Genomic DNA, 23,541 nt, shown 5'->3' with positions numbered 1-23,541 from the left:
ATTTTTTATTGTTATCATTATATTTGTCCAAACAAATGCACCTTTAGTTGTACCAGGCATTAAACAGAAATGCAGAAAGTAAAGAAAACAAGGGCGGTGTAATATTTTTCCATGACTGTTGGGATGGTTATGTGCTGCACAGTTATTTATTCAGTCATGAACCGTGAAAAAAAGAGATGACATACTGTCTCTTGTGTACACGGAGATGTTTCCATAAGAAAAACCTGGTTTGTTAAACACACATTTAACCTGTATTAGTAGAGATACAGGACTTTGCACACAATACCTGTTAAACCTCTTAAAACACAGTAAAAAAAAAAAAAGACAATAAAACATTTCAAAATCCTAAATGAACCTTTCTGTTTCCAAAAAAAATGGTGGACAAAAGTAACTTTAAATGGCTGTAAATTGAACAAACAAACACTAAAAGCAGACTCACAGATACCATCATCAATAAAGACATTACAGCAGCTGGCCGAGAAACCAAAAGTCTATACATTCATTTAGTCTCTGCCCACACAAACTGAAATCCAATCCAAATGTTGTTGCTGCACTTGCAAGATCAGCACAAAACAAGTAATTCAAGTGAACTTTTTAATCTGTCCTGACATGAATGTTTGTTTGTTCTAGACTGAGTCAGGTCTTTGGCAGAGACACCACATGGACAGTCCTTCTCTACTGAGCAATGAGTGAGGGAAAGGTGGTGCTGCCCTCCAGTGGTCATAACATGTAACTCCACAGTGCTGCAGAGCAGTAAATATGGGCTGGAAATACTGTAGTGTCCAACCCTATAGCACAGCAATAAACAGTGTTTTTAGAAGGTTGCCGTCTTAAAGGGACACTACACTAATTTTTTTTACAAGCATTAACTCATAAGAACCCATGGTGACACCTGTGTAACAAACACTTTAAATGTTCTATAATCTCCCATATTCAGCTTTATGCTTCACATTAACTCATTAATTTCCAAAGTGACACATACTCAACACCCTGGTGTAAGTCTCGTCTTAAGACCCATTTTTATTCCCTGGTTTTTTAATTTTGCGTGAGTTTTGTGGTCCTCTGTGTCTTTTATTTATTTTACTGCTTTTAACTACGTCTTTTATTTATTTTACTACGTTTATCTGTTTGATTGTATTGTTTGATTTACAGCATCATTTCAGATTTATACACTTATTATTTATTGCTGGTTGTTATATGGAAATGTTTGTTTTATTGTTGATTCTATGTACAGCACTTTGGAGACGTTTTTGTTGTTTAAACGTGCTATACAAATAAAGTGGATTGGATTGGATTGGATGTGACTGTGACAAGAAGTGACTTCTCCAAAATGTGTGTGACTGGAAACAGAAATGTAAAAAAAGTAGCTAAATTGAAAAAGCTTATTTTTGTTACTAGGCTAAGTTTAAACCCATTTAACAATTCTAATGCGTTAATAGTTTGTCCTGTATTACATTTAACTTGTTCTGACCATATTTCCTGGACAAATTAAAGTCACAATTGTGATATACATTATGGAGATGCATATGGAGAGGCAAATGGTTATTTGTTTTTATTTATTATTGATGTATTATTATTATGTTACTTAAAAAATAATTTGAAAACTAATTTGTTGTTAAACACCACTATTAATGTCACAATTTTGATAAATGTTATGGATGCAAGAGAATAAGGCAAATTTGTGTTTCTGTAAGCAGAAAATCTGTCTAATTTTTTATTTTAAAATGAGAAATATTATAAACCTAAATACCATAAACGCCCAATGTATCATATATGTCACATCACAGATCTTTGACATATAGGGGTAGAATTTTTTTATTTTTTTTAACTTGGAAATGAAGAAATGTGTTCTATGTGGTCCACTTATAGAACCCATCCTTTAAGGATAACTGGGTCTGGGTTCTTATGTGAGTTTACTTGTCACAGGAAGTACAACACAACCTGTAAAATAACTTCTATTGTCTTTTTGGAGGAGCTTTTTGAAGTGGAAGAAAAATAACCTCTGCCGTCATTAGGGTTATTACAATTTTGTTTATAACAGAAAGCATGCATTTACCATGCATCAAGGGAGGGTGTAAAGAAAAGGCACTATTCAGTTGCATCATGGGAAGTGTAGGATCATGCATTTTGGAGCTTCACCAATATCTAAAAAGGGAAATATATCTGCTCTGCTGCACAGATTTTGACCATAAATGCCCCCGAACATTATGGAAGTGCTGGAGTAGCTTTTTTCAAGCACTCATACCCACATCATAGCCAGAATTACTCTCCATTTAGTCTGTAGTTTTATGTTTTTTTTTAAGAAGAGATACTACAAGACTTTTATGCACTGGCCAATTTTGAGATTTTAGGTTATTTTGCTTCCGTAACATGGCTTTCTGCAGAATAGTGGAGAGGAAACATGCAAATACAAATTATTTTACTGTACTTTGTCTATTTGTGACTGTAGATTCCTCCAAAAATGCACCTAAATTAAGCATCAGATAATACCCAATTTTCCTATTAAACCACAACAAATCAGAAAACGTCTTATGCCAAATTTTCTTGTCTTAACCCTCCCCATTTCAAAGTTTAAAAATCAAAAAAAAAAAAAAATATTTAAAGCTAAAAAAATTAAAATTAAAATAAATAATCAATGTCAGGTAAAACCATTGTATTTTATATGTAGGTATTTCCAATGTACATAAAAAACTTTTAATATGCATTTTTTTTATGAAAAAAGAGTGAATCATCCTCATTGACCCATGATCTGTGAGAGGTAAAGAACAGCATTGCACTAAATATTGATTGAAATGCTTAGTAATGGAGTTATTAATGAAATATAAACAATTTTTATTGGGATTTTTTAGTTTCTGACACTTTTGTTCCTGAAAAAACGAACATAACAGGAGAGTTAATGTAAGTAATCATCAGGGGAAGTTTCATTGTGACATTTATGAGTAAATTGTTTGTTTACCAGTGTCTCCTCTTGCAACACATTCTCACTCATTTCTGACTCAGATGTCAACTCATCTCACAGCTTTGGACGTGTCGGGGACATCGTGTCCGTTTCCGGTCGTTACATGCATTGCGGCATATCAAAATTAACCTCAGAGGCAACAAAACCACTTGATTAATAATTAGAAGAAAAGAACAGGGTTGGGCTTAGACGCACTCACAAGAACAATACTGACTTTTGGTTGCACACAGGACACAAAACAGCCCCAAACCACCCTAAACATACCTTTGCACAATGTATATAACGTTTGTTGTTTAGAGCAGCTATTCTCAACCTTGGGGTCCTGACCCCAACTGGGGTCGCGAGATGATTTCTGGGGGTCGCCAAATCATTTTGGAAGTCACCTCTGTCTCCACTGTGTTAAAATGTTCATGTGTTTTAGCCTTTTTGGCCATTTTGTGTCTTTTTTTGGTCATTTTGTGTCTTTATTTGGTCATTTTGTGTCTTTTTTTGGTCATTTTATGTCTTTTTTTTTGTCATTTTGTGTCTTTTTTGGCAATTTTATGCCTTTTTGGTCATTTTGTGTCTTTTTTTGGTCATTTTGTGGGCAATTTGTGTCTTTTTTGGTCATTTTGTTTCTTTTTTGGGTCATTTTGTGCTTCGTTATTTGTCCAAAATTATTTGTATCAACTGAGTTTGTATGATCTGAACTTCTGTTCAGTGAGTGGGGGTTGCGGACAACATGCATGTTAGATTGGGGGTCGCAACTCAAAAAGGTTGAGAACTCCTGGTTTAGAGCATCTAACAATGATGCAGACTGTTTTACATTGGGGGAAACAGAAAGCCTGGGGCAGCCCATACAGATGCTTTAGGGTATGTTGTGTGTTGGCAAATGATGCCGAGGGCCGTGACAAAACACAGGTACCTGACGAGTTGGAAGTGAGACCATGCTGCTTGGGTACACAATTTTTTCATGTGTTGGAAGAGAGTCAGCTGGCAAACAGAAAGACAAGAAATGACAATTGAATAATGCATAACCTGAGTCTCATTCATTACTCAAAATCTTGGCAAAGACTGCAAATAAGAGTTGAATCCATGAGTCACCATGTGAGTTATATTGCTGCTGATTAGGCTCCAAAAGCCCATGTGGAAGGAAATCATTCACATCACAATGATTATAAATCAAGATAAGTATTGGCACAAACATCTGTAAACGAGATTAAAAAAACAATTAATTTTAATATCCATCGCAGAACTAGACACAACCACAAACACAGATAAGCCTCTTTTTTTTTTTTTTTTAAACTCTCTGTGCACAATGAGCATATACTTAATCATTTATATGTTCCTCCTTTTTTGTCTTGTGTAAGCTCGTGGAGCACAAATTGCAGGAGAGGAGACAAGAGATGAAGAGATAGAGAAGGGAAGATAAGAAAAAGAGCAGGAAAAGACGAGAATAAAAATGAAATCTCTATGAAGGTTGCCATCATCCAGTTCTCCTTTTGTAGATTCAAGTAAGATCAGGCTTCATCTTGCTACTTTAGGTGTTAGTTTTGTTTTTTTTAAGCTTTATTTTATGCGTGTGCCAGCTCCTTTATCAACCTTTGGCTTTTATTACTTGGTCTTAGTCTTTTCTGATACTCCAAGCTAAACCTTGGACCCTCATTATGTAACTTCACTTATAGGAGGTCCCTGGGTGGCTTCCAGAGGTGTCTGTACCTTTACCTGGCCTCCACTGCTCTGTCAGCTCCTCTGATGGAACAGCCTGTCTGTGCCACTGCTGCCTCTGCTGCCGGGACACAAACACAGGCAAGCTGCACATACTAGCACACAACCACAAACACAGAGACAGAAGGAGAACAGGCTGCCAGGCTGCTAGGCAGACAGACTGACGTACGGAACCGACTGACGGAGGGAGACGCACACCACCATGGGCTGCTGTAACAGAAGGTGCGGGCTGATAGCCGGAGCTGTGTTTGGGGCGGTGGTTGCCATCCTGGGAGGTGTACTTATCCCACTGGGGGACATCGTCATTGAGGGGACAGTGGAGAAGGTACGGTGCTGAGTTTCACCCCGGGGTTAGAGAATAGGGAGTGTGTGAGTGTGTGTGTGTGTGGTTACGCAGAGATCAAGGTGAATCAGGAGAAATGAGAGGGAAGAGGCGTGCATGCTGGAAAGCTGCTTCAAATGGTAAACAAGAAGCTGTGCAGAAAGCCAAGTGTGTTTTCATACATCAAAAGATCAGCATCTGTGATTTAACTAGACACCGTAGAGAAGAAATTTTGCAGTTTAGGCGTTTTTGTGTGTGTGTGTGTGTGTGTGTGTGTGTGTATAATAGAGCATCCACCCTTTTCATGTATCAGTGGGGCAGCTGGCCTGCTGGCAGTCTTGAGGTGTGTTAAAAATAGACTGTCTGTGTGTCTACTGGGTATAGGAATCCGTCATTGAGAATGGAACGACAGCTCATGACAACTGGGTGGCTACAGGGGCAAAAGTGTACAGGCAGTTCTGGTTTTTTGACGTGCAAAACCCCCAGGAGGTGGTGCAGAATGGGGCGACTCCAGTGGTAGTGGAAAAAGGACCTTACACATACAGGTAAGGGTGATTTTTTTTTACCTGTTCTTATAACAATTTTCTGAAAGAATGTACAGTACAAGTCGCTTTTAAATCAGCTCCTTGTCACATTAATCTTTAATATACAACAACCTTCTCTCCTGGAGCTAAATTGAATGTCTAAGTAAGACCCTTTTCCGCTTTCAGGACAAGATATCTTGCAAAAGAGAACATCACATACAACCCCAATAATACAGTCTCCTTCCTGCTGCCTTATGGCGCCATCTTCGAGCCGTCCATGTCCGTGGGATCAGACCAAGACAAAGTCACCTCCCTCAACCTGGCTGTGGCTGTAAGTGAGTGTCACCTCACTGCGTGGTGATTCCTGACTTGACTCAGCTCTACCGTTAATAGTTACTCTACCTCTGTTCCGAGGCCAAGGCAAGCTATGCCAAAGCAAGCTGTGCTGCCCTGTGGTGGGTTCGCTTTGGTCTGCAATCACTCATTTCAGTGGTGGTTCCCAACCTTTTGGCCTGGGGCCCCTTTGTGATAGGATGTTTGCTGCTTCCCCGGTTGTTCCTTTGAATTTTTTTGAGTGTGAAAGCTGTTCAGAATTCTACAAGACAAGCAAAAATTAGAGCGTATTTTGTACAATACAGTCACTTCGTATAGCAGAAATTCAGTATCTTTTTATCCCGTTAATCATTTTGTTGGCAGGTTGGGAACCAGTGCTCTATATCACAAAGAGTTGTTATAGAAATAAATTAAATCAAATTTGGCTGGTGCGTGTTAAGGTTTTTAGTGACTTAGTACTGCACCAGTATCGAGACAATTTAATTTCCCGTACGACTACATTTTTTTGTACTTTCAGGAACAGCTAGCTTGGTTACCGGACAAGTTTCAGCATAAGTAATTTGCTAGCTAATTAGCTACAGCAGCAGGCTAATTTCCGTCTCTATTTTACTTTAACTACTCCAAATATTGAAATTGGCAGCTAACGATAGATTGGTTAGCCAGCTAATTGCCCGAGAAGTAAGCTACAATAGCTACTTTATCAGGCTAATTTCTGTCTCTATTTTAACACCTCCAAACATTTAAAAATAGTCAGCTAATGTTAGCCTTGTTAGCCAACTTGTTGCCCCAGAAGTTGGCTACAATAGCTAATGCAGCAGGCTAATTTCTGTCTCTACTTTAATGACTCCAAACATTGAAATAGGCAGCTAACGTTAGCTTGGTTAGACAACTAGTTGCCCCAGAAGTAAGCTACAATAGCTAATGCAGCAGGATAATTTTCGTACTTACTTTGACGTTTCCAAGCCTTACATAACATAATGCATTGAATAACGCATGTAAGCAAATATGTGTGCGTAGATTAATTGGCGGCTATCTTAATTAGCCAAGAAGTTTGCTCAGAAGAACTATAGTAGCTGATGCAGTGGGCTAATTTATGTGTTTATTTTTGGTTGGATTTAGAGACAAGGGTTGGAACTAATTTATGTAAAACTGAAGTTTATTTAAAAAGCTTCTGGATGCTCATTATGCTTGCCTCAATAGATTTAACTTTGCCGGAGTCCATGTTTTCCAAATCTCTACAATGGTGTTAGCATGACCTGAGTTATTAGAGCTGGGGTGAAAAATACGAGAATCTGCTTGCTAAACGCAAGAAAAGAATCTTGTCTGAATAAAATAGTAAAATTAGCAAAATTACAAATGAAATCAGGAACTGTCTGTTTATAAATATTTTGCAGGGTATGGTTTTTGACATTTAAAAATACAAACACAAAATTGAGATATTCTAAAACTAAGGTTCGATTCCCAGTTCAATGGTGACTGGTGGAGTTCCCGCTTGTTCACTAATTAGAAGCTGTTTGGTTGGAGCTAAATAAATAGATTTCATATCAACCAAAAAGGCTAATGTATGAAAAAAGTTGACAAAGATGAAAACGAAGGACATTTTTCACTACAGTTTTAGTTAGTTTTATAGCCAAACAATACAGTTTTAGTTAGTTATGTTTTTTTTATTATTATTATTATTATCTCCGTTAACAAAAATTATTTTTCAATTCTAGTTTTCGTTATTTTGTTAGTTTTCATTAACTATAATAACCTTGGACCTCAGGATAACAGATATGCTGATTGGTTGGAGCCGAACAGCTGTTATGTCATAACTTTACAAAAGCAGTCTTTCTTTATGGACCAGTGTTTTTTTCTCCAAACTTTGATAAGGCTCAAATGACTATAAAGCAATTATGCAATGTCACGGTCATAAAAGCAAGTTATTTTCTGGCTTATCTCATAAGAAAATAACAGCAGTTGTGTGCACAGCAGGTTTTCAAATGTACTGGTATAAAAACACGTTTGCCTTTTATTATTTGACACCATAAATTATATTTTTTTCCTGATATAAAGATACATTTTTCTACCTTCTTTTCCAGGGAGCTTATTCTCTGGTTCCAAAACCACTTCATGTGGTCATTGAGAAACTGATAAAGGATACCAACTCATCCTTGTTCCAGAACCGTACAGTCCATGAAATGTTGTGGGGTTACACTGACCCCATACTGAAAGGAGAGCTGGGGCTATTTGCACCTGTAAGTACACAGATATTATTGCCATACACATACATATAATAAGCAGTAGATGATATCTACCCAGTATAATCCCAGAAATGATTTATTAATGTATTAAATCAGATGTGTTTTCTCTAGTACAATGGTACATATGATGGCTACTACAATGTCTTCAATGGGAAGGATGACATCTCAAAAGTGGGAATAATTGACAGATGGCGGGGCGAGAGGTGAGTCTGATTATGAACATACTGAGACTGGATATATTTGATCTTTTAATCAGGTTCTACAGATTTTGACAAGTGAGAATCCAGTTCTTTTTTTGTTGTGATATTTTAAGCTCTTAAACCAAATCAGGTTAATCAGGTTGTACAGATTCTGACACGTTAGAATTCAGCTTTTTTTTTTTTTACTGAAATATTTTTGGGCTGTTAAATGAACTAGTTTGTCTGACAAATTGAATTTTGTCCAACAGGAGTTTACAATTCTGGGGAAACAAGTACTGTGACATGATCAACGGGACAGGTGGGAATTATGCGGGACTGTGTTTTGACAACAAATCTCTTTTTCTGAACCTCTTTTATAACCCACTTCTGCAGCTCTGAATTCATGCACGTCAGTATTATTTGACCTGATTTCTTCTGCCCTCTTTCTCAGACGCTTCTTCATTCCCTCCCTTTGTGGACAAGAAGAAGCCTCTCTATTTCTTCTCATCAGACATCTGCAGGTGATTGAGAGTTTCATTTTGTGGGAGCAATTTCATCTGATGTATTCTGACTGCAAGTGGGGCAGTCAGTGTCAATGACGGGAGATTTATCATCTTAATTTGAGCAACTGCACCCACTTGGGCTTTCCTCTCAGTAACCACTAGAGGTCAGAGCTTTGCAATGCCAATACTGGAGCACACAGTCAAGCCAAAGATTACTGGGTACATGGAGGGTCAGTTTCTGGAGGACTTCAGAACTAATCTGTGATGTTTTGTCTTCAGGTCTGTGTCGGCTAGCTTTCAGGAGAGCCTGGTTCTGAAAGGGATTGAAGTGTACCGCTACACCCTGCTGAGCAGCACTTTGGCCTCCCCTGTGGTAAACCTAGACAACGCTTGTTTCTGTAGAGATCCAAAGACCACCAAGAACTGCACCATGGCTGGAGTTCTGGACATCAGCTCCTGCCAAGACGGTCAGTTTATTTATTTTTTGTTGAACATAAGTCAAGGCATCCCAGAGCTTCCTTCTACTGTTTTCTAATCCGTTTTAGCTGCTTTGCATTTTGAATTATTTGTTTCCTTGCCATCTGAACAGGAAAACCCATCTACATCTCCCTGCCCCACTTCCTCCATGGCAGCGAGTCCCTGCTACAGGCTGTGAATGGTCTCAGTCCCAGCTTGGAGCAACATTTCACCTACTTCGATGTGGAACCTGTAAGAGCTTTTATCTTTGGGATTTTTTCACTTTAAATGAGACAAATTACGAAAAACTCACTTTGCTGGAGTGCTTACCAACTCACAAATAGTGGGTAAATTCACAAAAGGACTGTGCAGCTTTTGCAGCAGCTAAACGGGCATGAATCAGAGAAAAGAAACCGTGAAATTCTCAAAGAAATGCACCCCTAACAAATAGCATCTCCTATGCTCCCTACACATATTCACAGAGGTATAGAGACTATATCCTCAATCAAACACATCTGCAATGCAGCACTTTCTGGTGTTTTACACGGTTATTTCGAATAAGATCGCCACCACCAGTGTAGGTGTAATTGAGCTATACATATTTAACAATCTACATGTGAAATTTCATTTATGTACATGGAGATTAACAGGTCTATTTACAATACAAAAGTGAATCTGATGAGAGAAAGCAGTAAGAAGGCTTGGGCGACATTCAGGCAACGATCTTAAAAGTACATTGTTATTTTTACTGTACTGTATTTTATTGTGAAGAACAGAAGTATGGTTGATAACGATGGTTGATAACGATGGTTGACAACGGTGATATTAATTCGGCCTACCCAGAAAAATCCAATTTCCCCCGAAAAACTGAGCCGCCCCCATTGTTTTACAGTAAGGAAATCCAAGTGTCTGACTTGGGATACAGTTAGCGCACGGCTATTTTACCAGCGTTAGCGTCCTTTTGCCGACTCTGGTAAACCAGAGGCTAACGTACACGGTTATAAAGATATACGGTTCGAAAGATAAGAAGTTAGACTTTAGTTTCACACCATTTAATTAATTGAAAGGATGACATGATCATTTATATTAGTAGTTAATGTGCAATTTTGATAGAATCTTAGCCGAATGGTGTCCGATTTGGGATACAGTTACGTTAATATCCAAATGAGCCTGGCTGCAAAACAGTCCAATTTGCTATTTGCCACATGCAGTTACAGTGAAATTATTAGCATCGATCAGAGAAGACTGGGCTTTTTTTCCGGAGAGATAGGTGCTAAAATGGAGCGCTTCAGATACATTCAGACACACATAATGAGATAATTTGTTTTTTAAACATTTAAGCATGTAAACATGTTCTAGTAGAAACCCAAAATATAAGTATGAACATAAAAATGGACACAATATGTCCCCTTTAAAAGGCAGCAACACTGATGCTAATGGTTTTTGTGGTATTTTTTTCCCGCCAGATAACCGGGTTCACCTTGAGGTTTGCCAAAAGAATTCAAGTGAACATGATGTATGGACCATCGAAGGTCATCACGTAAGTTCAGCTTCACCTTTTTGAAAGGAAAAGATTTGGGGAAATGCGCTTATTTTGCTTTCACGCTCATGTCTGTCCGGTAAATGGCAAGATATATGCAGCCAACAAGGACCTCTAAAGCTCACTAATTTTCTTTTTTGTTTAGTTTGGAGCAAAAACCTTGAAGTTTTAAAATGAAGAGTTGTGGTTTTACTGGGGACTGTCAAGGTAACTGCTAAGTTAAACTGCTGCTGGCTGTTTTTTTTTATTATGTTGTCTTCAAATGAAACTTGTGAGATGTGGCTAAGTCCCGTATACGGGCGTTTGGCATTCAAGTCATTAAGTCATGAGAACCAGCTGCTAAGCTATGATAGCATGGACGGCTTGTAGTAGCTGACCTGCTAACATGCTAACAATTTACCACGTTAGCAAAAGGGTAACATAATGCAGAAATGCAAAGCTGTCCTTTGTAATTTTGAATGTCTGAGGAAAAACTCTTAATGAAAAAATTACAATATATCAACGTACCATCCACTGAAAAATTAACATGCCCTCAACCATTTCAGAAAAAGTCACAACTTGTGATCTTAAAGCTTTCGGTAAATTTCCACTTACAAGGTGGTGAATACAACAAGACGGAGCATGTATACAAACTGTTCTTGTAAACATGGTAAAAATGTCCCCATTTAAAAGGCAGTTATTTTTACCGTACAGACAAGAGTGGTATCTTTTTTTCCTCATTTAACTCTCCGAAAATATCAAACTCTCCCTGTAAGAAAGTATTTGCATATCATCCGTCTCCATCTCTCTATCTGCATTTCTTGTCTGTTTTTTCTGTCGCTGTCAAAAAAAACAAAAACAAACTTTGAGACATCATTATGCACAGAATACCAAGTAATGAACTCTCTCCCTACAGGGTGCTTAAGAAAGTCAAGGATTATACCATATTCCCTGTTGTTTGGCTGAACGAGGTAAGATAAAAAATAAAAAAAAGAAGCAGAGCCCTGCAGTCATGAAGTGGAGAGTGTGAGAGCTTGGGATGCATAATAACCAGTTACTGTCTCTTTCCCTGTCTCCAGACGGCTGAGTTGGATGAAGAAACAGCAGACCGGTTTAAGAAGGAGCTTTTCTCCCGTGTCCAGATGTTGGAGATGATACAGATGGCTCTGCTGGGCTCAGGTGTGATCATCTTCGTCCTGTGCCTCATCTCCTACTGCTGCGTGAGGAGAAGCGAAGGCAAGATCGCGTAAACGAATCGTGCCGCCGCTTCTGTTGAGTGCGAGTTGCAGAGCACAGTGCGTTTAAGCTGCTACGGGAAAAAAACATCAAACCTTTTGATATAGACTTGCACATTTTTGTAATTTCAGTGTTATTTATAATGTCACACTTCCTTTGATACCAAGGGGGGGGAATACTGTGATTTTGTAAAGCTCAAGAGCTTTGCTAAATATTATTTGAATTGCAAACACTGTAACGTTAACTCAATCAGGGATCTTTGGAAGGAAAGCAGATGAAAACTCCTCTTTACGGTCAGGTTGTTAATCAGAGGAGAGATGTGTTGGTTTGACATCCTATAAAAGAAATGTACGTGAATATAATCTTGCGCAAATGTTGATATCATTTGCAGAAATAAATAAAAGCTGAAAAAGAGTTTGGGTGTCCTATTGTCTAAGAGAAATAATCTACATCCCCCTCAGCCCCCGAAAAAAAAAGCAGAGACTGTCACGCTGCTGGAACAAACCTCCACATTGTGCAAAATTACTTGGTTTCCTCTTTACCTTGAGTGGCCCATAAATCAAAAAGAGTAGTAAAAATTAGCCGGGGGATGATTATACAGTGGTACTTGGGTTTGTTTGGTAAGAAAGCAGTATTTCTGCCCCACAGGAGGCCTCTCTTCGGTTTTATGGGTTTTAAATTACTCTCTGCAGCCTCCTGGGTGTCTTCCATTCTAGAGTTCACTCTGAATCTTACATGTCACATATATAAGGGAGTGTTTTATTAGAATTAAAACGGACCTGTTCCCTCAGGTCCTGTGCACTAATCTTTGAAATTAAGGACACAAGTTCCAGTTAGAAGAGCTTCCACACAATATTAAACCCATACATTTTCCAGGTTGTCAGAATGTCATCATGTGGTAATATTTTAAAGATATACTATGCAGGAATTTCCTAAAAAAAAAAAAATCAATGCATTGACAGTGATTGGCAAGGTTTGTGCTAAGCTAAACTAACAAGCTGTTGGCTGTTGCTTTATATACGTATACTGTACCGTACAGCCCCCCCCCAAAAAAATCACATTAGTCAAGAATTTTTTTCTGCATATTTTGTAGTTCTGCAATAGAAAAGCTTAACAGAAATTACAAAACTTTCTCAATTGTCCAAAAAATGAGAAAACTATGCTGTTTGCTCCAAACCTGTTGATGAAAACGCTACTTAACTTGCATTTATTTTGCAAGTTTGCTTATAATTTGCTTCACTATCGAATGGAAACAAGGCTACGGTGACAAAGTTATGAAAATAATGGACGCAATACCAAAATAACATAAATATAGCGAGACAAAACGCCAAGCTGACATCATTAGTTCGAAAATGAGAGAATGTGGGGTTTCTTCTCAAGGGGGAGGGCCAAGTTTAACTCTAGGCAACAATTCCTGCATAGTATGTCTTTAAAGAATAATTACACATTTTGGGAAATTTACTTCATTTTTGTCAAGCATTAGAGGAGACTTTTAATATCCCTCCATCTAATCTACGGTGATTGGTAGTTTGTGCTAAGCTAAGCTAACCAGCTGTTGGCTTTTTCTTCATATATGTATACGGTACTGTGCTGGTATTTTCCCCCATTTTTTTTTCCCTGCATATTTTGTAGTATTGTAATAGCAAAGCTGAACGGAAATTACAAAATTATATAAAACTTTCTCAATTATGCAAAAGATGACACTACTATGCTGTAGTTTGTTTATTTGCTTCAAACCTGAAAATGTGACTTAACTTGCATGTCTATTGCAGGTTGGCTTATAATTTGCTGCAATATCGAATGGAAACAAGGCTATGGTGACAAAGCTATGAAAATAGTGGACGCAACACCAAAAGAGCATAAATATAGTGAAGCAAAATGCTAAGTACACGTAGCTAGTTAAAAATGAAAAAAAGTTATTTTCCCCCCCCCCAAAAAAATCACATTAGTCATGTATTTTTTCCTGCATATTTTGTAGTACTGCAATAGAAAAGCTGAACAGAAATTACAAAATTATATAAAACTATCTCAATAGTGCAAAAAAAGGTTTTATGCTTTCTTGAGGCGGTTTTTGACTTTATAGATAAAAATAAAATAAAATATAGAATTCTGATTACATCCATGTGAAACTTGTTTGACGAAATTATGCTGTAATTTGTTTGTTTGCTCCAAAACCTGTTGATGAAAACGTGACAAGTTTGCTTATAATTTGCTTCACTATCAAATGGAAACAAGGCTATGGTGACAAAGGTATGATAGTTCCTTTTTAAAAAAATATAATAAGCCACCAAAGCATGAGCTGAGGATGCATTGGCTGGTAACAGAAAGAGAAACTTCTGACAATAAAATGCATGATCTTTCTGTAAAACTTCAGATTCATCGGAACAGATTTATTCAGGCTATCATGACATTAATAAATAGAAATACATATGTTTCATAACACTGAAATTACACTGAGTTATAGTTGACATAATGCTGGTTGCACAGCTTTATTTAACAGGGGAGCAGACATCTGTTTAGAGGGGGGAGGTACAACTAGAAAGTCTTTTTCTCAAAATGAAAATAATACTGTTTGTCTCTGCAATTTGCAGATACAGTCATAGCTGGTGAAATATGTTGAAATTATATACACATTGTCACAAAAACATCTGCACAACATTAATTTAAAAGGATGAAACAAAGAAAAATATACTCTGTACACAAGCAACAAATAATCTCTATCTACATAACTATGCCTCTGGAAAGAAAAAAAAAGTCTATTCACATGTCAATTAGTTGCTATTTTTGAATTAATAGTATCCACTTTGCTGTAGACAATATGGAAAATGTGGAGGATATTGTCACGTTTCAGCATCTATCTTAATCTATGCTTTATGTGCGTACCTGCTAGTTACTCAAATCTAATCCAGGCAAAGATTAAGATACCTCTACATTACCGATGTATTCTACAAACATGCTTCTGTGCTAGAAACGAGAGAAGTTTGACACAATGATGCAGCTTAATTACAGTGAGGCAGATTCTCTCACATGTACGTCTGAGTAATGGGGAATAAATACAGGAGAGATCATGTAAGATTAGCGAGATTTGCATAAGAATTTTTCATGCTTTTCAGCATTTTACTACAATTTCTGTTCTGGTGAATTCAGCGCAGGATGTTCAAGGGATGGTTTGGATTTCTTGAAGTGGAGTTTTATGAGGTACTTATCCATTATCAGTGTATTACAGTCAATATCAGTGTAAATTTCCATTGGACAGCCGTTTACAACAGGAAACTGAAGCTGTTATCTATGATCTATATTATCTATGACAAAGCCACTAGACTCCATTGACAAAACAGTAAGTTTACATCACAGAACTTGGGATTTTCTGGTCTAGCAGTATCTCAGTTATGGAGTTTGATTGTGTTATTGTGTGACTGTGGTTAATAAAAAAAAAACATTCAACCCTTCTGTTTTGTTGTGGCTCAAATTGACCCATTTCAAAAATAAAATAAAAATATTTAAAAGTATTTTTTTTGAGGATGAAACTTCTTCTGCTTGGCTAAATAAGTTTAATCAACATGTAAAATGTAAATGGTTAATTTCACATATTTGCAATATATTAGATACTGTTCGGGTCTATTTGACCCAAAATTCAAAGTGGCTAACCCTAACCCTAACCCTAACCCTAAACGAGTGAATTATCCTCATTGAACCTCATGATCTGTGAGAGGTTAAGAACACCATTGCACTCAATATTGATTGAAATGGTTACTAATGGAGTTATTAATGAAATATAAACAATGTTTTGGGGGATTTTTTGGTTTCTGACACTTTTGGATAATTAATCATGCCCCGGGTCAAATTGACCCACAAACATTAATGCTGTTCCTGAGAAACGAACATAAAAGGAGGGTTAAAACACCAAAGTCACACAATAACACAATCAAACTAAACAATCGTGGCCGAAGCATACCAGTAACTCTTGTGCTCTGCAAGGTTAAATTACTTTTATTTGTCAATGGAGTCTGGTAGCTTTGAAGAAAGCAAAGATGGATATAACAGCCTCAGTTCCCCATTGCAAAAGGCTGTCTGACAGCAAGGTAAAGTGGTCAAAATATTCTAAATATAGCCATAACTAACTGATATTGATGTTTTTTTTGGGTGGTTAAAATATGCAATAATTAAGAACTTGCAGACCGCCGTCTACTGGACACTGACCCACTTCAAAACCTCTAAACTATCCTTTTAAGTTTGGCCTTTGAACTAAATCTTTTTTATCGCACAGCGCTGTAATATTAAACTTTTTATTGGGACCACTTGCCATCTGTGCTTCGTATCAACAGTGTTATTGTAGAGTTTGTGAAGCAGTCAACCCATGAGGGAAAAAACATTTTTTCCCCACAAATTGACTTTTTATTACCCTATATGTGCCCACAAAGCCATTTCAGTCATTCCACTGAACAAAGACAATTTTGTTAGTTTAAAGTTAATATAGAAACGTGAGTAGGATCTAATAAAATACTTATGTTATACTCTGAGAGGAGGGCGCTCGCTCTCAAGCATGCATCTGTCTCCCTTTTTGTCCTTTTATTAATCTTTATTGACTATCATGATTCTGAACTCTTTTTGTGACTAAATCCATTGTGAGCTAATATCCGGTCTGATTTCCCCTCTAATATCTAAAAATATGATAAGATCATTGACCATAGCTGCGTCTCAACGTGTTTTATCATAAGCAATATCATGCTTAGACCACAGTTTATTAGTGGCACCCACAACGGGCCGTTTCACTTTGGGTTGTGACTGCGACAGCACATGAATTGCCCGTGGGTGTCTGTGTGTGTGTTAGTGTATGTCACAGCCATCTGGTCACAGTACCTCATGCAAAAAAAAAAAAAAAAAAAAAAAATATTGCCGAATAACAACTCCCCACACCCACCTCCTCGTTTTACTGTCCATCCACAGTGCAGCTCTGCAGTTTGAGATGAGAAAATGAGGGTCTGGGTAAAGAATCAGAGGAAGGCGTTCGTGTCCGTTTCTGCGCCTCCCCGTGTCAGACCTCCGGGAGGTGGTTGCGGCGGTTGCGGCTCTTCCTCCGGTCCAGCAGGGGCTTCAGTTTGGCCAGGTCCCCCCTGAGGGGTCCTGGCGGCTGAGGCGGCTGCAGCTGCTGCTTCTGCTGCAGGTTCTGCATCTCTTTCCGCTCTTTGCAGTACTGCTGCACGGCCAGGCTCTCGGCGGGGCTGAAGGCCGCCAGCAGGACCTTGGGGTGCAGCGAGCTGGCCCAGGCCCAGGGCGACTGCTGCTTGTCTGTCAGCACGCTCACCATGGCCTCGCTCAACACTCGCAGGCGGATCTTGGCGACGGTGCGCTTGAAGCTGTTCTCCGTGGTCAGGCAGTAGTAGAGGCCCTGGTCGGACAGCTGGACGGAGCGGATGAGGAGGCCGTGCTCCGTGGAGAGGACGCGCTCGCTCAGCTTCACCTGTGGTCGGCACAATTAGGATGTGTCATAACCCCATCTGCATGGTTCTTAGCAGAGAACTGGAAAAGATCCAAATATATGCATGCACTAAACTGAAAATGGGAATTGAAGTGCTAAATGCAGCAGATTTTAAGCAATTTCTGAGCAACCTTTTCACGCAGCACAATAAAATACAAAACAAAGACGTAACCACCTTCAAATCTCACCTGAAAAACCATCTTTTTGACATGTCTACTCCCCTTAATTTACATTTACATTTACATTATAAAGATACATTACACACAGAATAAAACATTTCATGTCTTAATTTATCTATAAAGCAAGAAGTGTCAGTGTGTGAAGGAGTGCATCCTCGATTTTGAAGATTTTTAAATACATTTTTCAAAATATCATTATTTACGTAGAACGTGTTGCGGCATTGCACTGTTTCCGATCGGACGCCTTTTAGTGGAGCTCCGCCCCATTGAGTGATCGGCCTACACCTGGTCAGTAACACAATTCACTCTGGATTTACACCCTGACTTATATCATCTGTAAGTCGATTTAGCCTACCTATCTTTAGGAGTTTTAAAATGGGCTACAAGGTTCGATTTTCCAATAATATTTGAATAGTTTCCAGCAAATATCAATGTTCAATGTGTATGTGCTGGATGGTGTGCGTACTTTATGAAAAGTAAGTGTTTTATGGAGTTGCAGACGTTTATATCTCAATGTACATCCATGCATTACCCAATATACACTTCGTATATTAACACAATGCAAGAGTATTACACCTCATTGTACATCCCACTTTCACACACAAGCTCATTTGGCCATAATTGAAAAATCTACTTAATCTCCCACTTTACGAATACATACTTGCTACGGGCACTGCACTAGTTTATTTAATTTCTTCTAATTATAATGATTATGGCTTACATTTAATGAAGACCTCAAATTCAGTGTCTCAAAAAAAATAATATTACCAAAGACCAATTTCAAAAAGTATGTTTAATATGGTTTAAAATGTTGGCCTCTGAAAAGTATGTCCATCTATAAGACTCAATACTTGGTTGGGGCTATTTGACTTGAACTACTGGAAATTTACTTTTCTATCATATTCTAATGTATTGAGATGCACCTGTAAATTACCCCTCATTTCTCTTTGTTATTATCAGTATTATAACGTAGTTTTATTAGTATTTGTATGTAGGTTTATTGCCTGCTTTTATGACTGTTTGTTTGATGGACTGAGTGTTTTATTGTTGATTTTGTAAGGTGACCTTGCGTGTTCAGAAAGGCACCCATAAATGAAATTAATTATTATTTTCATTTTTATTTTTATTAGCGTTGGGATATTTTGTGTCTTTTATATTGACCTTGGAAGTTGCATCTGGTTCAACAGTAACTCAGATAGCCACTGTTACAACCAAAGTCTGCAGGAGACTCTGAACCATTGACTGAATATCAATAAAGGACGAAGGTTGTGGCCCGTTGGAAGCATCAAGTTTGTCATCATCTTTGTTTTTTGAAACCAGGAGAGACCATATTTTGACAGTGGAGAAGCGAGGACCGGTGTATCTAAAGATTAACTGTTAACGCTTAAACTAAATTAATGCTACTTGGTCATTTTATATCTTTTGTTGCTCTTTCATTATTATTTTTTTGTAATTTTGGGGAATTTTGCATCTTTTTTGGTAATTTTATGTTGTTTTTTTTGTCATTTTATGTTGTTTCTTTTGGTAATTTTATGTTGTTTTTGGGTATATATTTTTACATATTTTTGTGTAATTTTCTGGCCATTCTGTAATTTTGTGTCTTCAGATATTAATGTCGTTTTTGTAATTATGTGTCTTTTTTATTCAGACTCTTTACAAATTGGCATCATGATGCAGTTATTTCGGCATCATCTGTATCTGTTTATTGCAAAAGATTACAGCGATATTTTTTTAATTTTTGGGTTCATACTGCTGTAGTAGAGGCAGTCATCCGGACACGGTTCCTGGAGAAGGCTTAGAGTTAAGAGTTTGTGATGAAATTCACTGAGCCGTGAGCTATTTTAGCCATTGTTAATGATGAAAAATAAAATAAACTTAGCTGGTATCTACACCAGAATGTCATGCACAAATAATCCTGCTGTCAGACATTTTTTTACTGTTCACGATCATCAAAACACCAAATGAGGGTATACCTTCTGGAGGAAACACTTGATATTGAGCGGAAAAAGGCACGATGGACTCTCTTATTTCAGTTTCTCTTCTAGTTTACAATGACATACTTAACCGGAGAAAAAGGACCCACTTTCTGGAGACATTTTGCGTGCTGGAAAAAAAACTGGCAGTTGAAACATCGAAGTTGAAGCTGGAGGTGCTGAAAGAAGCTTTGTCCTCATCAATTTAAAATAACAAAGAGACTTTTCCCACTGACTACTTTAAAATCAGCCAGGCTTTAGTTTGGAAAGGACTTCAGTGATTACACACCATAAAACGAAAGTGATTTATTTTAAGGCCAACTTCTGCTCTCATGGGGGAAAACGGCTATAAAACGGCCATTACTCTGAGTCAACTCGGCCGAGGTGAGAGCTTAATCCATAAAAGATTTTTCATGCAGGCGCTCTCTTTGCCCAGCTTTATTTAATCTTTCACAGCCTTTCAAGGGGTTAAAGGGGTGTCAAATATTTGTTAAACGTTTCCCCGCTGAGAATCCAGTCATTAGTCAAGGTCCGTATCATGTTTGATGTGTATCACGCTCATTATGATGCTCCACGTTTGCCCTGTCGCTCCTCGGGCGATACGAGTCCTGATCTAGCGTGTGAGCTCTTTTGATTGCTGTGACGTGTTTATAGTTTGAAGTGATATTTAGAAATGTGAGGCTGCAAAAAGGGGAAATTGTAGCAGTTTTATCTCAGACTGTGTCAGCTTTTTTTTCCCCCAGGGCTGTGATGTTTGCACTTTTGACCTCTCTAAAATGTCAAACTGACCTCTTTCCCTCTGTCGTTGTCGTGAACTGGTTTTGGAATTGCAGCGCTGCATTTAAGCAGGACTGTCCAATTATGCAACCTGCACTCAGAAGGCTGATCCATTTGTGTGTTATACCAGTGATAGGAAGGACCCTAGCCTTTTTGTGTCTTAATTTGGTCATTTTGTTTCATTTTTTGGTCATTTTGTTTCTTATTTGGGTGATCTGAACTGTGCATGTGAGAGTCTGTTCAGTGAGCGGGGGTCGCGGACAACATGCATGTTAAGAGAGCTACTGTTCTAGAGGACCCAACCCAAGGCTCTTTGACTTTGGGATACAGCCTGAGTCAGCTTTTTTTTCCCCCCAGGGCTGTGAGATTTGAACTTTTGAACCCTCTTAAAATGTCAAACTGACCTCTTTCCTCCTGTCATTGTCCCTGTGAATGAGCCAGCGAATGGAGGCTTGAGGAGACTTTGGAAGACACTCCAGGAAGGTGGTGTTGTTTTTCACACCGTACTGCGTCATCTCCACTGCGTTTCTGTAGGCTACACACACACACACACACGCACGCATGCACACACACACGCGCACACGCACACACACACAGAGTCAAGGGAGGCACGTCAGACGTCACTGGCTGACAGACACAAACTCCACAGATGGACTCGAATCTGTCTCCAGTCCCCACTGTGCGGGGGAAATGTTGACACAAAGCTTAGTCCGACACCTGCAGCACAACCAAACTCCACCCAGACTTCTACGGTTTCTACACGCTGAAACAACAACAACCATCAATGCATCCGCTTCGTCTCATTTCACCACGTCGTCTTTTTGTCGCACCTAAATGGTTTCGTCTCAGCTGGATGTGTGACAGGCCTGTGACTAATTAGCGGTAATGGCCATATGGTTGATTCCCCGAGCTCGTTTTAATTTAGAGATGTAAACTGTTGGTGGAAATGGGACACTCTGGGGAGCACATCCTCTCCTCTCATTAAACTGCACCCTGCCAGTGCTGCTGGGTGAAGGATGATGTGCAGGAGCTGGACTCACAAACCTGCACAAACAATCTGGTTCAGGGACACAAAAACATACAGGATGTTGCAGCAACAACTTTGGTGTAAGCAACTACAATTATTTTGCATTAATGACAATTTTGACATTTAAAAAATCGACTATTTAGAATTAGTTAATACAGCATGTCAATTTCTTTGTCTGACATGAAAAATGCTCATATACATATTTCAGATAAATATTTAAAGCTGTTTTTTTTTGATTGACTTATTGGGGATTTAGGATGCCTCTTTTATAAATAAATGCATGGGGCATCAAATATGTAAAAAAAGAAAAAAAGGGTGTTATCATAAATGCTATCCCTCCCATAAAGATATCAAATATGTAAGGATGAACCTTTATAATTAATTATAATAAATTATATGACTTAATTTATTCTAAGTCACCTCGAGTTGGGGCACCACTCTGTAAAACAGAGAAAAATATAGCCAATTCACCTAAATCAGTTACTAAACTATCAATTTGGATCACTGGTTGATAATTAACTTAATAATCATAATAAAATTAGCATATTTATATTTAGTAGTGGTTGAAGGAATTTTAAATTATTTTCATAGAAGAGGTTGACATATCGTTCACAATGTACAACATTATATGGACAGCATTTATATTCCAAAAAGATATTTATTCTAAATAAACATAGTAAAGCAAACAAAAGGCACACAATATATGGAGTATGGGGAGTGACAAACACAGCACTGATATTCTATCACCTTATATATTTGTATGGGCTAAACAGTTGTCCATATTTCTGGACTATATGAAAATAATTAATGTAACCATCATGACTATTTGAAGCCTTGAGTTTGACATTGTGACCACCTCCATCTTGGAATTTTGGAGCCAGAAGTGGCTATTTTCTGGGTGACCCCAAACTTTTGAGCGCTAGTGTATATAAATAAGGTGATTCATAGATATCTGCTGTCTGGTGCTGGGCAGGTATTATAAAGTGTGTTTTTTTTAGAGCTAAAAATAACTTCCTGAAAACCTTCAGTGGCGACGTCCCCTATCAGTGACGCCTTTCACATTACATTCGATCCTTTGTTAATATACAAATATTGATCAGTGCAGCTTTTATTACCTTTCAGATTGAATCCTCTACACTGTGTGAGTGGATTTCCATGCATAATGTCCTGCCGTCTGCTTCTCCTACAGAAAGGAAGAAATAATAGAGTATAAATACACTCCAGCTAAATACAGAACAAACACACAACCTCCCTCCTCACATATTCATGTCATACTGAAGCTGTGGAAGGAGCTGTCAGTGCCAAAACAATATGAGGAAAATCTGAGTGTTGTTCCGCTCGGCAGTGCACACTCACATATAACAGCTTGAGGAAAAGAGCACGTAAACAGCTGACACATTTCAGACACATTTTCCACAGAAAAACAGGGTCTGAGCTTTTGTTCTGTGCCCAAACTAAACTTGACCTGCGACTGACTGGAATGTCAAGAGACAAGCAGCCGGTCCTCAGAGAGACCAGAGAGGGATCAGTTTAGAGGCGAGGTGTCGCTCATATTGTCTGTGTTATGTCTAGACGGACGGATGGAAACAACAATAGCAGAATTAGTGACATACTTACATGGAAGTGTTCCAGTCATGTGATCTTTTTTACCTCACAAGTAGTGAGCAGCTCTTTTATGTTCCTGTTTGATATATTGTTGCATCTGTAGCCCACATGATTGATTTTGTTTTTAGGGCCCGAGCAGCAACCGCAAGAGCTGTCGACGACAATATTGGAATGGTAGGAATTATTATGATTTTTCTGCAAATAAATTGGCTTTTTTGGAGCTTTAACATACTTAAAAAGTTGGGAGACTTTGCACATGCATCAGGTCTGATGAAAATTTTGATATTTTAGGGTTTCGTGAATGGGCCTGGCAAAAATTTCTCAGTAGCATGGAACCCAATGGTGAGCTTTCACGCAGACAAACAAAATTTGGTAGGCAGGTGTAACATCCGGAGACGCACAAAAAACCCTCTTGGACCCATACCCTAAACCCAACAGGAAGTCGGTCATCTTGACTTGAATAAGACACTTTATGGGTGTTTTGGCTCCGCACTTTGACAAACTTCTCCTAGAGCTTTAA

The 23,541-nt window shown here is 38.3% G+C and overlaps 2 protein-coding genes across 2 annotated transcripts in view; one reads left to right on the top strand and one right to left on the bottom strand.

The window, feature by feature from the left end:
• Nucleotides 1-4,803: 4,803 nt before the first annotated feature.
• Nucleotides 4,804-12,395, top strand: cd36 (CD36 molecule (thrombospondin receptor)). Its single transcript, XM_059325729.1, has 12 exons — nt 4,804-4,991; nt 5,373-5,533; nt 5,699-5,843; nt 7,927-8,082; nt 8,200-8,291; nt 8,537-8,586; nt 8,719-8,788; nt 9,050-9,237; nt 9,360-9,478; nt 10,693-10,766; nt 11,662-11,716; nt 11,825-12,395. The coding sequence occupies exons 1-12, from the start codon at nt 4,869-4,871 to the stop codon at nt 11,993-11,995; spliced, it is 1,404 nt and encodes a 467-aa protein (XP_059181712.1). The 5' UTR covers nt 4,804-4,868; the 3' UTR covers nt 11,996-12,395.
• A 1,955-nt stretch (nt 12,396-14,350) lies between these two features.
• The window catches only part of sema3c (sema domain, immunoglobulin domain (Ig), short basic domain, secreted, (semaphorin) 3C), an 84,693-nt gene continuing 75,502 nt past the window's right edge, over nt 14,351-23,541 (bottom strand). Inside the window, exons 16-18 of the mRNA XM_059325728.1 lie at nt 22,532-22,599; nt 20,794-20,924; nt 14,351-17,442 (exon numbers count right to left, since the gene is read on the bottom strand). Of these exons, the coding sequence (XP_059181711.1) occupies nt 17,017-17,442; nt 20,794-20,924; nt 22,532-22,599 (625 nt within the window). The 3' untranslated portion in view covers nt 14,351-17,016. The remainder of the gene's footprint in view (nt 17,443-20,793; nt 20,925-22,531; nt 22,600-23,541) is intronic.

Source organism: Centropristis striata, chromosome 22, assembly GCF_030273125.1.
Source record: "Centropristis striata isolate RG_2023a ecotype Rhode Island chromosome 22, C.striata_1.0, whole genome shotgun sequence".
NCBI classification, from domain to species: Eukaryota; Metazoa; Chordata; class Actinopteri; order Perciformes; family Serranidae; genus Centropristis; species Centropristis striata.
Note: the sequence above shows the minus strand (reverse complement) of the source record. Positions and strands in the feature narration are given on the sequence as shown.